The following is a 16,401-nucleotide window of genomic DNA, read 5'->3' as shown; positions in this document are numbered from 1 at the left end:
GGTGCCTCTCCTCTCATGGTCCCAGAGAGTGAAACACCCAGGAGACCATTAAAGGGAGCTAGAGTTTAGAGCAGGGAGATGACCTGTGAGGCAGCCTCAGGGGGCTCTGTCTAAGACAGGTGAGAGGTAGGAGGGGATTCTCCAAGAAGAGAAGGAATATGTATAAATTCCCAGTTTCTCTGCAGCAAGTTTTTTCCATAATATGAGTCAAATATCAGTTAAGGGAAGACTGGAAAAATAAAGAAGGAAAACATAGATCTCCCATTATCCCTGAAGCCCTACCCCCCAAACCTTGGGACAGCCAATGTTAATATTTTGGTGTATTTCCTTATATGCAGAGTTTATTTTAGTTAACAAAAAATAAATAGCATCAGCTTGTCCAAATTATTCTGAACCTCTTTTTTTGTCATTTTTTTTTTTCACCTCGCGGCTTGTGGGGTTCCCCAACCAGGGATTGAACCCTGGCCCTCGGCAGTGAAAGCATGGAGTCCTAACCACTGGACCGCCAGGGAATTCCCTGAATCTCTTTTTTGATTTGGTATAATATGAGCATTTTCTCAGCATATGCATAATTTTAACAGCTTAATTAAAATCCATAATATATATTATACCATGATTTGCATAATCCTTCCCCTAATGTTGGGCATTTTAGGTTGTTTGGGGGTTTTTTATGGTTATAAAAACATCTGTATACAAAAAATTTTTTTCACATAGCATGTTACTTTCTTTCGCTACATTCTCTGATGCGGGATTTTGGGGTCAAAGGTGTTAACGTTATAAGGCCCTTGATTCATATTGCCAAGCTTCTTAGAGTTAAACCGGTTTATAGGCAACTCATAAGGGCGTGTGAGGTGTTCCCGGAAATGGTGACTAAGTTGGTTTGGGAGGAACAGAGACGGGAGAAGAGGGTTAAGGCTACTTAGTGGAGGGACTGGATGCTGTGCTGAGGAATTTGGGAGCTTGTTCTAGAGCGGGGTGGACAACTTCTGTAAAGAGCCAGATAGCAAATATTTTAGGTCATGCAGTGCCTCTGTGGAATCTCACTTCTCCTTTATAATGTGAAAGCAGCCCCAAATGAGACATAATGAAAAGGCATGGCTTTGTGCCAATAAAACTTTATTTATAAAAACAAGAAGTGGACTTTCAAACTATTTTCAACAACAACCTATAGTAAGAAATATATTTTATATCATGACCTAGTACATGCACACATATGTGTGTGTGAAACTGAAGCAACATTTTATTTAAAAGAAAAACCACCCTACTTCATGTGATGCACTATGGTATTTAATGTTTTGTTTGTTTATAATGCTAATTGCAACCCACCAACTTGATTTCATGATCTACTAATAGGACATGACTTACAGTTTGAAAAATGCCGGAAGATAATGGGGAGAGCCTTGTAATTTTTTTTAAGTGAAAAAGTAACCTGATCCCTGAATAAGTTCAGGAACTGGTCATTGCTGCAGTGCTTCAGATAGGTGCCCCCAAAGAAAAGTGGAACCATGATATGAATATTCAAGAGTCACTACATTCTGTACTTTGATCGTGGAAAAATCAAAACCTCAGTGCTATACTCCAGTTTTTTCTAAAGCCGGCTTCCATCCTCTCCTAAGTTGGAAGATTCTGTTTTGTGCCTGAGCACTTGACTGGTTCTTCCATTAAATGCGCGCAGAGCCTTGTTCCCTTCCACTGTTGTTCAGGTTACGTGAAATTACCTCCGGAGAAATTTGCACCTAAGAAACAGGGCGATGGTGGTAAGGACCTTCCCACGGAAGCAAAGAAGCTTCAGCTGAATTCTGCGGAGGAGCTGTATGCTGAGATCCGAGATAAAAACTTCAATGCAGTGGGCTCCGTGCTTAGCAAGAAAGCAAAGGTGATCTCTGCAGCGTTTGAGGTGAGACGGTTTGGTTGTCATCCTGATTCTGGCTAGACTGCCCACCCCACGAAGGAAGGAAGAGCTGCCAGAAGTGCAGCCACTAAGCAGAGCTGCAGTTCTCATCCTAAGAAACTGCGGACTCAGCCATTGGAGGACCCAAGATTTTCTTTTTAAACTTCTTCCCAGATCCATGAGAAAAGGTGTTAAGTTTTTCTTCTCCTTTTGGGGGAGAAAGGGGTAGTGTTTGCAGTTTACAAGCTTTCACCATAAATATTTGTTTTACCATCCTTTTAATTATTTCCTATCTCACTTAAGAGGAAGGCAGCTGTAAAAAAAAAAAAAAAAAGGAAGCCAGCTGTACTCTAAATAATCCTCCATAATAGAACTTGCAATTTGGGCCAAAAGCTCCCAGTTTAGCCAACATGCAGGGGAACCCTGCAGATAAGATAGGTGATAATAAGAGTGAAATCCCAGCAGCCCAGAGCTTTTAAATTGGCGGCTTCATCATCACCTTCCTGCCTCCTCTTGTCTCACCACTGATTTATTCTTGGTTAAAGCTCATTTTTGAAACATGCGAATTCAGTAAGATGCTGAACTCTGTGTATTTAATCTTTGGAAACATAAATTGGGAGAATTTTTGAAGGCTGATTTTTTTTTACTGAGTGTGTATTCCAGGTTTCATCTTTCTTAGGAATTGTGTTTGCTAATTGATTTTCTTCAAATTTCTGAAGTTACTTTTGGCTTAAATTACTAAATTTTGCAAAAAAAAATTTTTCTTATCACCCAGGAAGGTTCTCTTTATTCATGGACAGTATTCAAGATTGAGTTCAGCAGTAAGAATGGATTTTTTTCTATTATGGAGGAAATGTTTTGCCATTTATGTTCCCCTCTTAACATGTCTTTGTTTTAATTTTTTTACTCAGAAATGTTTGTGGACAACCTAGTACTGTCCCCCACAAATACTAATCACAATATGATCTGATGCCTGGAAAGAAAAAACATTAGGCATTTGCTCCCTTAAAAAGTACTAATGCGGGCTTCCCTGGTGGCGCAGTGGTTGAGAGTCCGCCTGCCGATGCAGGGGACACGGTTTCGTGCCCCAGTCCAAGAAGATCCCACATGCCGCGGAGCAGCTGGGCCTGTGAGCCATGGCCGCTGAGCCTGCGCGTCCAGAGCCTGTGCTCCGCAACAGGAGAGGCCACGACAGTGAGAGGCCCGCGTACCGCAAAAAAAAAAAAAAAGTACTAATGCAGTGAACGCGAACAACGAGCCTATCTTTTCTGTTTTTCTGGGTCATGTTGGAGGTGGGTTTGGCCTGATTTATTTGTATTCTGTTCTTTCTCATTAGTATAAATTAAATGTCCTCTAAGCAATACAAAGAACAGAGCACTTAAAATATTTTCCCCGCTCAACGGTTCTGCTGTTTTCCGTGTTTCAGGAGAGGCACAACGCCAAGACCGTTGGGGAGATCAAGCAGTTCGTTTCGCAACTGCCCCACATGCAGGCAGCAAGGGGCTCCCTCGCAAACCACACCTCGATTGCAGAGCTAATCAAAGATGTAACTAGTGAGTATCCTTGGGAATGATCGTGCTCACCTGGGGCTGACTTGCATGCACTATGACTGACACCGTGATCATTGGCACCACAGTACTCCCTTGGGAAGGTCAGCTCTGTTTTAACACTGTATGTTATTCTCAGTGTTACATATTCGAATGTTTATAGTCAAAAATGTTCCCTTTGTGGTGAACTCAATTTTTTTCATTATTAAAATCACGTAATCATATGATAAAATATTTGGAATGTCAAAAAGAGAAAAAAATTCTTCCCATAACATGAGGCGGTTAATTTTTTCAGTCTGGTTTTTTTCCTGTTGTTAAGGATTACTTAATTAGAGCAGCATCATGTTTCTGTTTTAGTTCTTGTTTTTCTCTTGAAGACTCTCTGCAGAATTGGTAGAGAGCATATGTTAAGTATTTTGAAAGAGCTTGGAAGATGTGTTTACTCATTAAAACACAGGCTGTAAAAGCTGAGCTGGAGATTGTTCCATGCCCTGTTTTATAAAGTATACTTTGAATCTTATATAAAAGTGTTGGAAAATCAGTCCATTGTTTTCATATTAATAGAAGTGGAAATCAAGTGAAACTGGGTTGGATCTGATGATGCAAGTAAAATGCTCTTTCAAAATTAGCTTTCATTGATACTGAGAAAAAATTCTTGAGTCCTTATTAGCATCCTAAGGATAGCAAAGGGGTGCAGTGGTCGACTGTTTCTAGATGTCATTTAGGAGCTCAGGGTTGAAGGGGTTTCCATGTTTCTTAGAAGATTCTTTTCAGGTGACGATTTGAACTTTTTGCTTTCTTTTGTGTGTGTCTTGTTTCTTAATCATGCTCTGTGTATAAAAGGGTTAACATTAATTTCTTAGTTATAAATTTGCTAATTCCATTTTAGCTTCTGAAGACTTCTTTGATAAATTAACAGTGGAGCAGGAGTTTATGTCTGGAATAGACACTGATAAGGTATGTGTACAATAAAACTGTTCTAACATAATTGATACTTTATCAAACGTAAGATTATAGCTAGAAAAGCAATTGCTTTGATTCCCATGCCTTGTCTACATTTTTTTTTTTTTAAGATGTTGGGGGGCGTTTCCCTGGTGGCGCAGTGGTCGAGAGTCTGCCTGCCAATGCAGGGGACACGGCATGAGCTACTGAGCCTGCGCGTCTGGAGCCTGTGCTCCACAACAAGAGAGGCCGCGATAGTGAGAGGCCCGTGCACTGCGGTGAAGAGTGGCCCCCGCTCGCCACAACTAGAGAAAGCCCTCGCATAGAAATGAAGACCCAACCCAGCCAAAAATAGATAAATAAATAAATTTATAAGATGTTGGGGGTAGGAGTTTATTAATTAATTAATTTATTTTGGTTCACGGGCCTAGTTGCTCCACGGCATGTGGGATCCTCCCAGACCAGGACTCGAACCCGTGTCCCCTGCATTAGCAGGCAGATTCTCGACCACTGCACCACCAGGGAAGCCCCTTGTCTACATATTTTGAAGAGCAAATGCAAAATGTGAAAACAGAGATTTTATCAAGTATCATATATTTAACATTATCCTATGCAAGGCACTTTCTGCAGTGCACGGAGAGGTGAGACCCAGCCCCTAAAATCAAAGACCTTTAAGGACTATAATAGATAAATGAATAGATTTGCTTTCTGAGAGGATTGATCATATAATTTCCCTTAAATATTCACTTCTATTACTAAATTTAAAATTATTCGATTTATGAAAATTCCCATCTTCTAAAAAGATTCCTGTCACTTTATGCTGATAAATTGCTGCTGTTATGGTCACACACCCGGGACATGCAGCAGCCTCTCCCGAGGTTGTCCGTGGAGACAGGTGAGTCCAGACAGGCCGCTGGATTGCCTGCGTGTGCCCTCACTGCCCTGCACTCCCCATCGCTGGTGTGTCTCCATGGTGACGGGGATGCGTGTAGCAGCGGCAGAGGAGCTACTTCGGAGGGGGCTTAGGGACAGTGAACAAAAGAATGAACCGTTCTCCCACTCATCTCCTTTTTTTTTCATTTTTTATTTTATGTTGGAGTATAGTTGATTAACAATGTTGTGTTAGCTTCAGGTGCACAGCAAAGTGATTCAGATATGTATATACATACATATACACACACATGTATAGGAATAGATTATGGTATCTTTTCAAATTCTCTTCCCATCCAGGTCACCACACAATATTTGACTTTGAAAAATAATAGTAAATATCAAGTTCTTTAGGTCCCCAAACCAGATGCTGGTACCGGTATATATTTTGTTTCCAGGTCAACAGTTACATTGAGGATTGTATTGCCCAAAAGCATCCGCTGATCAAGGTGTTAAGACTAGTTTGCCTCCAATCCGTGTGCAATAGTGGACTCAAACAAAAAGTTTTGGATTATTACAAAAGAGAAATCCTGCAGGTCAGTATAGTTTTAAATTACTAATTTGCCAGGGGAGAAAACATCTTTTTAAAAAAATACTTCCCAAAGCTGCTATTTTGGTATAGTGTTTCCACTATCTTTTAAATTTTTTAATACTTGGAGGGATTGTCCTTGGTATTCATTGTTTACTGTGTTTGCATAATAATAACAATAGTTAATGTTTATTGAGCTTTCACTATGTGCCAGGCTCAATTGGAAGAGCTTTATGTGTATTCATTTGTTTAATCCTTACAACAGCGCTGAGTTGTATACTCTTACCATCCCCATTTTATGGATGAGAAAACTAAGGCACAGAGTAGTGCTATAACTTGCCCAAGGTCACCAGCTAGTATGTGGCAGAGCCAGGGATAAAACCCAGGTAGCCAGGGTCTAGTGCTCTTGTTGTTAACCCAACTATTCGATGGAGGAAGGGGACTTTTTGCATATTTCTGATGATGATTTTTTTTTTTTTTTTGCGGTATGTGGGCCTCTCACTGTTGTGGCCTCTCCCACTGCGGAGCACAGGCTCCGGACATGCAGGCTCAGTGGCCATGGCTCATGGGCCCAGCCACTCCGCGGCATGTGGGATCTTCCTGGACCGGGGCACGAACCCGCATCCCCTGCATCGGCAGGCAGACTCTCAACCACTGCGCCACCAGGGAAGCCCCCTGATGATGATTCTTTAGCCAGCTTACTTAAATCAAGCCTGTTACTTTATAATAAGGAAAAGCCCACCATTGTTTTTAAAATTCTCCCTTCTGTTTAAAAATGTCTCAGGCACTGTTTATTTGCTATTACTAGTCACAGTTAAGTATGTTAGTGTTAAAACTAAATACTCATTCAGGTTGGGTTTTGGGGGGTTTTTGTTTGTTTGTTTTTTGCCTTTTAAAAAGTTACACAAATGACACGTGCATTCTCATCATATAACGTTCAAACAAAGCAGAAGTACATGGTGCAAACCATGACCCTCCCCTGCCTCCCCCCATTTCCCTCCCTGGAAGGGACCAATGTCAGCAGTTTGGTTTCTGTACTTCCAGATTCCTGTCTTTGCATCTATGTACAGAGAATGTTTACATACACAGACCATGGGGCGAGACCAGCTGGATCCATGTCCCAGCTCTGTTACTCATTAGCTGTGTGACCTTGGGCAAGTTATTTAAACTTCTCTATAAAATGGAGATAATAGTGGCTACCTCGTGGGGTTATAATAAGAATGACTGAGTTAACGTATGTAAAGCACTTAGAACACACCAGTGCCCCCCGCCATAGAAAGTATTATATAAGTGTTAGCTATTATTATTACTTACTATATCTTTTTTGACAAAAATAAAATCCTACTATACGTAATAGTCTTCTTATATTTTTTTGTCCTTAAGAATAAATCCAGAAGGTCTTTCTTATCAGGATGTATAGATCTGCCTCTTTCTTTTTTTAATAGCTAATTATATCCCATATAAACATATACTATAACTTATTTGATGCTCACTTAAGTTGGGTCCATAAATTGTGACTTTAAAAAAATTTACATCATTCTTTGAGTGATCCAGTGAGCTGGATTTGCTGTAATGGCAAGCAGTTTGGGGGCAGGCTTCATCCCTGCCCTGCACCTGTGCCCATGGACGGTCATTGCCTGGACTTCAGTAACATGCCCCAGAGTACAAACCAGTGGATTTGTTGCAAGTGCTCTTTTTTTTTAAATTGAAGTAAAGTTGATTTACAATGTCATACCAATCTCTGCTGTACAGCACAGTGACTCAGTTATACACATAGAGACATTCTTTTTTTTCATATTCTTTTCCATTCTGGTTTATCACAGGATATTGAATATAGTTCCCTGTGCTCTACAGTAGGGCCTTGTTGTTTATCCATCCTATATATAATAGTTTACATCTGCTAACCCCAAACTCCCAGTCCTTCCCTCCTCACCCCCCTTTCCCCTTGGCAACCACAAGTCTGTTCTCTATGTCTGTGACTCTGTTTCTGTTTTGTAGATGGGTTCATCTGTGCCATATTTTAGATTCCACATGTATGTGATGTCATATGGTATTTGTCTTTCTCTTTCTGACTTACTTCACTTGGTATGATAATCTCTAGTTGCATCCATGTTGCTGCAAATGGCATTATTTCATTCTTTCTTATGGCTGAGTAATATTCCATTGTATATATGTACCAGATCTTCTTTATCCTTTCATCTGTCGATGGACATTTAGGTTGTTTCCATGTTTTAGCTATTGTAAATAGAGCTGCTATGAACATAGGGATGCATGTATTTTTTGAATTATAGTTTTGTCTGGATATACGCCCAGAAGTGGGATTGTTGGATCATATGGCAACTCTATTTTTAGCTTTCTGAGGAACCTCCATACAGATTTCCACAGTGGCTGCACCAACTTACATTCCCACCAACCGTGTAGGAGGGCTCCCTTTTCTCCACGCCCTCTCCAGCATTTGTTATTTGTAGACGTCTTGGTGGTGGCCGTTCTGACCCGTGTGAGGTGGTACCTCGTTGTGGTTTTGACTTGCATTTCTCTAATGATTAGCGATGTTGAGCATCCTTTCATGTGCCTACTGGCCATGTGTACATGGAAGTGCTCTTTTTTGAAAGTCGCAGAAACCATTTTCCTGATTCGACTTCTCTTGCAGACATACGGCTATGAGCACATATTGACCTTATACAACCTAGAGAAGGCTGGCCTGCTGAAACCACAGACAGGGGGCAGAAATACTTACCCAACCGTCCGGAAAACGTTACGCCTCTGGATGGATGATGTAAACGAGCAAGTAAGACGCTCCTGCTCTTCACCTCATTTGAGTTCCCAGTTTACAGGTTATTGCAACGACATACGCTACTCGATCTCCGCATCCACCTTGTTTTCTAACGACAGTTTTCTAATGCTTTGAGAAAGTCGTGCATTTGTGTGGATCCCAGCAGGAAGCATAGGGTGCTCTGGCACTGGGTAGTTTGAGGGAGTTTCATAAAGACGGGGTGGACCAGAGAGAGGCAATGCAGTGGGGAACCCTCCCCAGCCGAGGCCTGAGGGCAGGGGAAGGGGGCTGTTCCAGAACTGGGAGAGAAGAGCTGTGTGGCCAGGCCATCTGACAAGCCGAGGGACACAACCAACCTCTGGCAGCACCACAGAGGGGAAGTCAGGGCAACAACTCACGCTGCCGTCCTCTCTCCAGTTTCCAGCTGGTACAGAGCCCACGGGGCTGCCTCTGGGGCACAGAGCACCAGGGAGAAATGCGGGAGGGTCAGGCAAAGATCCAGTACAGGGAAAGCAAACGGTGAGAAGCAAGGCTCCTCCCACTTCCAACCTCAGTTTCCTCTCAGAGGCGAGCACTGTAACCAGTTTGTAATCTATCCTTCCAGAAAGATTCTGTGTACAAACATTTTTACATAAATGGTGCATATTCTATACCACTGGTCTCCAAAGTAGGGTGCGCTTTGCTTTATGTTTATTGTTTACTCCAATCTTTCTAAGTTTCATTTTTCTTATTTTCTTTTCTGGTTTTTCATAAGGGACTTTATTAGGCTGCGTCTTGCCGCAAAAGCTAACAGTCTCCTGCCTCAGTAGCAAAATTGGATTGTTTTTGTCCAGTGGGAATATAGATAACCTTAATTCCTGTGTTGTACAACATAAGTCATAGATTAGTTCAGCTCTTCACAACGCTGACCTCCTTCCCCACCCCACCCACCACTTAACACTGTATCTTGAAGAGCCTTCTGTGATCTCCTCATTCTTTTAAGTTCTTTTTAATTGCTACATAGGGACTTCCCTGGCGGTCCAGTGGTTAGGACTCTGAGCTTCCACTGCACGGGGCCTGGGTTCGATCCCTGGTCGGGGAACTAAGATCCCTCAGGCTGAGTGCCAAGGCCAAGAATAAAATAATTTTTGTGTGTGTGTGTGATACGCGGGCCTCTCACTGTTGTGGCCTCTCCCGTTGCGGAGCACAGGCTCTGGATGCGCAGGCTCAGCGGCCACGGCTCACGGGCCCAGCCGCTCCGCGGTATGTGGGATCTTCCTGGACCGGGGCACGAACCGGCATCCTCTGCATCGGCAGGCAGACTCTCAACCACTGCACCACCAGGGAAGCCCTAAAATAATTTTTTTAATTAATTGCTACCTAGTGGTTTTTCAGATACATCTTATTTTATGATTTATCAAATTTCTACTGATAGAAATTCAGGTCGTTTGCAGTCCTTTGCTAGTTCGCACAGTGTTGCAGTTAATATCTTTGTGCTTTGGTCTTTTGTCCTCTGGAGTACAAGTCCCTCTGTGGGATAAGTGTCTGAAAGTGGAATTGCCGTGTCCAAGGGTTATATTCTCAGCTAGGGAGTTCCACTTTACCGTCCAAGAAGTTTCTTGCCAAACCAAGTAACAATTTTTCATCTTCAGTACCTATAGATGCTTTGAGTGGCTGTTGAAGATTTGAGTCAAAAGTGAACCTTTGGCTGCTAAGAACAGAGCCCAGCAGGGGTGGATTGGAACAGGGTATTTCAATATTGGAGCAGGCTATTTCGGGGGTTTGTGTTTCTGCCTTCAAAGCCAAATCAAATAATTTTGGGTTACCCCACAAGCCACAGTTAGGCGTCTATATGTCTCTCTCTCGCCCTCTCTACAGGCCTTTTTTCCTTTAATTATTTAACAGAATCCCACGGACATATCGTATGTGTACAGTGGTTATGCCCCTCTCAGTGTGCGCCTGGCCCAGCTGCTTTCCCGGCCCGGCTGGCGGAGTATTGAGGAAGTTCTGCGCATCCTCCCAGGGCCCCACTTTGAGGAACGGCAGCCGTTGCCCACAGGGCTACAAAAGAAACGTAAGTCCACGGCCCGTATCCACAGATGATTATGTAGTGTTAGTGTGCTTTTCACGTATTATGCAATTGCTTTGTAAAATACATTTGTAAAGTACTTAGGAGTCAGAGTCCGATATACATACCTCTTTTGTTAGTTGTGAATTATATTGTAAGCGCTAGAACCCATTACTCCCTCAGGAGGAGCCGCTTTCAACCTCTGAACTGAGGATCTCAGAAGTTAGAAAAAACATAGAGATCAAAATCATGGTCCTGAGTTTCAAATGAATTGTCTGTACCAAGACATATATGACTACTTTTCCTTAGGAATGGTGTAATTTTTTTAAGTGGTGGGGAGAGGAGCATCAATAATAATTCTGTAAGCATCAATAAACATTCTGAAATGTTTATATCTTAGGTCAACCGGGAGAAAACCGCATCACTCTGATATTTTTCCTCGGGGGTGTAACCTTTGCTGAAATTGCTGCCCTGCGATTTCTTTCCCAGCTGGAAGATGGAGGTACAGAATATGTCATCACCACCACTAAGCTAATAAACGGGGCCAGCTGGATAGAGTCGCTAATGGAAAAACCTTTCTAGGGCGTTCAAAGGAGACTTACCGGTGAACTGCAGAATAAACAGCTCCTTTGAAGAAGTTGCTGGAAGGAAGTACAACCCCATGGAGGAATAATATGGGAATACAGAATTTACTTTGGGGTCAGCTTCTTAAATTATGCTGTTTTCTCCTTTCTGCTTGTCTTTTGTGTTCCTAATTTCTTAAAGAAAGAAGAATGGAAGAGAATCAGCCAGGGTAAAAGACATAACAGTTTTTAATGTTCTGAGCTCAGGATCTTCATTAGAGACCTCTGGAAATATATTAAGGATGGTGGGATGGATAATCTATACAGCCACACAGATGGGTCCAGTTCTTAAGAAAGCAGAGACCAAGCAGGTAAAAATGAAAATAAAAGTGGAAGGTCCGACCCCTAATAAATAGTGCTGAATTTCTTAAAGGTGCATCATGCCTAGGGCAGTGGCTGAGTGTTGGGGGCCTAGGGCTAGTATTATCACTGAGTTGAGATTTCTTTTTCCTGCAGAACATGGCATATTACGTTCAGTGTCACCAATCTCTACCTTATCCGGTCAGTAAGGCAAGTTGTGTTCCTTCTGTGTTTGATTCCTCTGCTTCTAAAAAGCAAGAAGTTTGGAAGAGCTTCTTTCCCCAGAACAGGTTTATGATCTGCCTGATCAACTAAGTCAACTAAGTCGGTATGGGTCCCGTACTTATCAAGGGCTTTTTACATTGAGTAACATAATAATTAGGGAGCAGCTTCCTGAGAATGTAACCATTCAAAGACGCGTTCTTAGTGCACATGTTATTAACTCTAAGACAATTTCAATGGTAGATGCCTCCAATTTTCTTCCCTGCCCGCCGTGGGCTGCACCATCCATCCAGTCCCACTGTGAGCGGTGGCAGCGTGGCTTCTCCAGCATCTGGCAGCTCCCCCTCCCTGGTAAGTGCCACACGTGCTTTCCCAGCAGCCTGCGGACACACCTATTCGGCCTCGGGCATTTATTTTGCTGGAAAACACCCAGCCCCGTTTCAGTCCGTGGTCCGGTGACTTCACCCCCCTCTGGTGCAGCTTGTCAATGATCTTGGAGTCCAGCTGCTACCCTTCCTACAGGAGACTGCTAGACTGCAGGACAGGGGAGCTTGGGTGCTGGTGGCGAAGTTGGAAATCTCCCTCCCGCTCTATCCCAGCGTCTGGAGGAGTTAAGGCCAAGAAGGGGACCAAATTGACGGTTTCACAGCCCTTGCCTGAGTCTCCAGCCAAATTAGCTGATCCCCGTCTTTGCTGGGGGCCAAAGTCAGTGTCCTTCCCCAGCTGTCATTTCTACTGTTAATTAGTACCCGTACATGTTTTCCTCACTTTCTTTCGCTAGTGGACGTCTCTTAGCACACTGCATGTTATGAGTGAAGGAGAAATTCTGTACTTTTAAAAAATCTCCTTAATGTAAGAATGAGGGGTAGAAGAGGGAATATTTAAAAGATTAGCTACTCGAGGATTTAACTTGGCTTTGACATTCAGTATTTGGAAAGGTCTTAAAATGATTCCTGTTTTAGGAATCCTTTTTCAGCTACTTGTTATCCCAGGGAGATTAGTTTATACCTTCCAGCGCCAGCGGTTGTGAGTCTCAGCTGCTTTAGAGAATGAAATCCACCTTGTCTGTACGTGTTTTCGGCTCATGGGATTCAATTTAAGTCAAGTTTCCTTGGCTGGGGCTTTGTCCTGTGAACAGGTACTCAGTTGTGTCCCGTGCGTCTGCATTCACTGGCGACTCTATACTTGCTTGCTCCGAGCATGGTTAGGTCAGCTCCTAAAAATGCATTCAGCAGAAGCCTTCAAAACATCAATTGCTTCATTTGTATGCAAATAGAAAGTGGTGGATAATTATATATTATACGCCTTTGTGTGAGTTCAGTTAATACTTGAAGCAGTCTTTGTCTCCCAGGAGTGTGCCCTTACTGAGAAAAAGGGTGTGTGAATGGTACGTTTATTCTTGGGAGGGTGGATTGTTTGCATCATGTCTGGACTTTTGTCTAGTTGGGTAGACGGTTCTACACCAGCAGTCCCACCAAAAAGAAGTCTACATAGACAAAGAAGTCTACATAGACACCATTTTGTGTCATACTGTACACTTTTGAAATTTAGCCAACAGAGAAATAAGTATTTGAACTGTAGCTTAACGGTGGAGCAAGAGACTAAGGGTTAAAAGAAGGAGGATTAAAAACAGCACATTTAATTCTTGAAGAGAACTGGGAAGGGGGGATCTCCATGCGACAGGCCACTGCAGCTCTGCCCTCACGGCAAGGATTATGATTAATCCGGCATGGAGTCTGTCTCTTGTTCTCAGTTGTATGTTAAAGACTGGCCTGTCACCAGGAGGCAGTGTTTGTATTCAGCAGAGCTGAACTCAAGAAGAAATACTTCTTTAAGAAAAACAACACCAGAACAAACAGAGTATCTAAAGCAGCCAGGAAGAGGGGCTGTAATCAAGATGGCAAGGCAGAGAAGTACCGACATCACATAGACTATGAATTATGAACAGACTGTGAATTATACTCTAGAGCCTGGTGTAGTATATTCAATCATATGGTTTAACGATGACATACTGTAGAAAATAGAGGATGCCGTTTTGTCATCCAACAGTCAAAGGCAGTAATGTAAAATTTCTCAGATTCTCTTCGAAATGAATGCATATGAACTTCAAGCTACATGATGTTTCTCAGCTCCAGTTACTCCGTTGCTGTAAAATACCCCCAAACTGGGTGGTGACTAGAGTCTGCAAAGGCTGGAACACATAACTGACTTGAGATATCCATTTGAAGGTTGTGAGAGTTAAAGGGGAACAGAATCAGGCCTATTTTAATAGCCTTTTTCATGTTACTTTGGTGTGGGATGAGGGTATAAATCTCAGCTGTACTTTCTTTCCTGTGACTCGGCAGGACACAGAGCCCTCCAGATGACGAGCTCTCTGGGGTTGCAATTACTACTCACTGGCTTCCTGCGCAGCTTGATAATGTTCTGCTCCTGTTTCAGCCCGGCTGCGGCGGGGCAATGATTTGATAATAAGAGATCCTGATCAAATTAGAGAGCCATTTGCTTCTGGACGAGGATGTTAATAAAAGGGTTGATGTCCACACTGCCTGCTTTTTTTTAAAGGTCAAAACATATTCTTACTACAAACTACTACAAAAAGCAGAAGAATCAGAAGCAGCATAAAGTTTGTGCTTTCTTTTCACTTCATTGTTACATCTGGGAAAGGGTCTATTCTTTATTGGCTGAAATCCAGACTGGTTCTTTTTGCCTTACATTTGGAGGAGTTGAAATTGGAAGTGGGCACATTGGGAAGGTGACTGTATAATGAGTCTCTAACCTGCTAAACTCTGTGAATTAGAATCAAGCACTTGGGAGCTCTTGATTCACTGAGCTGGTACACACACACACACACACACACACACACACACACACACACACACACATGCTCGAACTTGCATATGTTTTAAGACAACAGCTTTTGCTTTAGTTGGGCAGTCATGAGTATTGTATGTACAGTGGTTCTTCTTGTCTGAGACTCAAGAGTAGGATGGGACTGCTCTCGGTGGGAGTTTGTTAGGATTTGGACTGTATCCCACCTGCAGTGTTTAGAAAAGCCAGACAAGAGGGCCATGAAATCCCCCCTAGTGTACCACTTGCCCAGCCCATCTAAGTCAGGAGCTTTGCAGGCAAGTTCAGAGCTCTGTGGGCCGTGGTGGTGACATAGGCAGAGGACGGGCAGAGTTGCCAGCGCCCCGCCTGGTCTGGGATCGCCTGTGCGCAGCTCCGTGAGAGCTCAGGGACCACGTGAAGATTGTGATTGGTCTCTAGACCACACCTAGTTGGTGAGTGCAGCTGCTGCCTGAAAATCCCTCAGCTCTGCTGACATCGCTGGAGTGCACGCAAGCCTACCTTTGGACACCAGACCAGAGAGGGACCGTGGAGCTGCTGCGGTGGACGAGTCGTGGAAACTTTCCTGAGTGAGTGAAATGGGAAGAGAGGGAAGCTGGTGGTTGGCACTGAGGGGCGTTGCTGGGCAGGGCAGCAGTGGAGGTAAAGAACTGGTTTGTGATTGTTACCATATGATTCCATCTGTGGTGGAAGGTAGAGTGCTGGAGAAGATGCCAAGAGCGCGATGGGGAAGGAGATTAGTCCAGAATCAAATTCATACCCACCTCTTGGCACTCCTGCTATCCTGGCTGGCCAGAAGGGCAAGCATGCCTGGCCACAAAGCAGGGATCCTCAAACTCTTGTGTACTAATAAGCCTTGGGGCCAGAGGAATTGCAGAGGGGCTGCAGTGAGGGTCTGCTGCTTTCCCCCTACTCAAAAGGCTTTCTTCTCTTCCCCTCCCAAGTAGCGCTGACAGCCAGGGCTGCAGCTTGAATGATGGCAAAAGAAAGCTTTACTTCACCAGCCCATTAGCAGCACTCACAACATTAAAAATGAATGAGGTGGATGGGAGGAGAGGGCTGGGGGTGAAGACCAGTGCAGCAGCTGGGGGTGAAGACCAGTGCAGCAGTGGGGTCTGGGAACCGCAGGCTTCTCTCTTCTCTGAGCCCAGATCCAGATCGGGAGCCTAAGAATGAGGGGAACTTTCGGTTTAAAAGAATTCTGTAGTGTCAGTGCAGAGTGTCCAGGTGGTTGTTAATGGAGAAAATCAGCACTTTGGGCTTCCTTAGCCTTAGGAAAGTATGTTCACTCTGTAGAGGGCCGGGACCTAGTCTAGACCCCTGTGTCCACGCTGCCTATAACAGTGCCTGGCTCAGCAGCGCTTGCTTAGGGTCCAGCGGAGGTTGGTCAAGGGGGGAGAACCGTCCTCTTTGCGTGCTCAGGGTCTCCCGGGTGCCCTGCCCCGCAGGTCCTCGGGCCTCCCGCGCCAGGGCGATGCCGGCCTCGACCACTATCCACGTGCTGCAGCTGCTGCGGGAGCTGCTGGCCTTCGTGCTCCTCAGCTACACGGTGCTCATCGGGGCGCTGCTGCTGGCCGGCTGGACCACCTATTTCCTGGTGCTGAAGTGACAGCGCCCCTGGCCTGGCTCCCGCCCCTCCCGCCTCCCGCCCCGACCCCCGCCCCAGCAGCAGCCTGCCCAGCAGATCGCTACTCCGCCTCCGACTTCTGTCCTGACGGACCCGCACTGCCAGCTAACGAGAGAACTCTCC

General features: G+C 44.1%; 2 protein-coding genes across 3 annotated transcripts in view; both read left to right on the top strand.

The window, feature by feature from the left end:
- Window positions 1–14,309, top strand: part of VPS33A (VPS33A core subunit of CORVET and HOPS complexes) — a 28,855-nt gene extending 14,546 nt beyond the window's left edge. Inside the window, exons 7-13 of one of the 2 annotated variants that reach the window (XM_082853366.1) lie at window positions 1,704–1,897; window positions 3,318–3,444; window positions 4,328–4,395; window positions 5,709–5,846; window positions 8,490–8,627; window positions 10,497–10,665; window positions 11,149–14,309. In XM_082853366.1, the coding sequence (XP_082709492.1) occupies window positions 1,704–1,897; window positions 3,318–3,444; window positions 4,328–4,395; window positions 5,709–5,846; window positions 8,490–8,627; window positions 10,497–10,665; window positions 11,149–11,189 (875 nt within the window). In that variant the 3' untranslated portion in view covers window positions 11,190–14,309. Of the gene's footprint in view, window positions 1–1,703; window positions 1,898–3,317; window positions 3,445–4,327; window positions 4,396–5,708; window positions 5,847–8,489; window positions 8,628–10,496; window positions 10,666–11,059 lie in introns of both variants that reach the window. The other variant, XM_082853365.1, reaches the window with a different exon arrangement.
- Window positions 14,310–16,125: 1,816 nt separating this feature from the next.
- Window positions 16,126–16,260, top strand: LOC309970320 (uncharacterized protein; the record flags this gene model as incomplete). The annotated part of the gene is made up of 1 exon (XM_082852646.1): window positions 16,126–16,260. The coding sequence occupies one exon, from the start codon at window positions 16,126–16,128 to the stop codon at window positions 16,258–16,260; it is 135 nt and encodes a 44-aa protein (XP_082708772.1).
- Window positions 16,261–16,401: the final 141 nt, after the last annotated feature.

The sequence above is a fragment of the Leucopleurus acutus genome (assembly GCF_964270905.1).
Source record: "Leucopleurus acutus genome assembly, chromosome: 13".
Lineage (NCBI taxonomy): Eukaryota > Metazoa > Chordata > Mammalia > Artiodactyla > Delphinidae > Leucopleurus > Leucopleurus acutus.
Note: the sequence above shows the minus strand (reverse complement) of the source record. Positions and strands in the feature narration are given on the sequence as shown.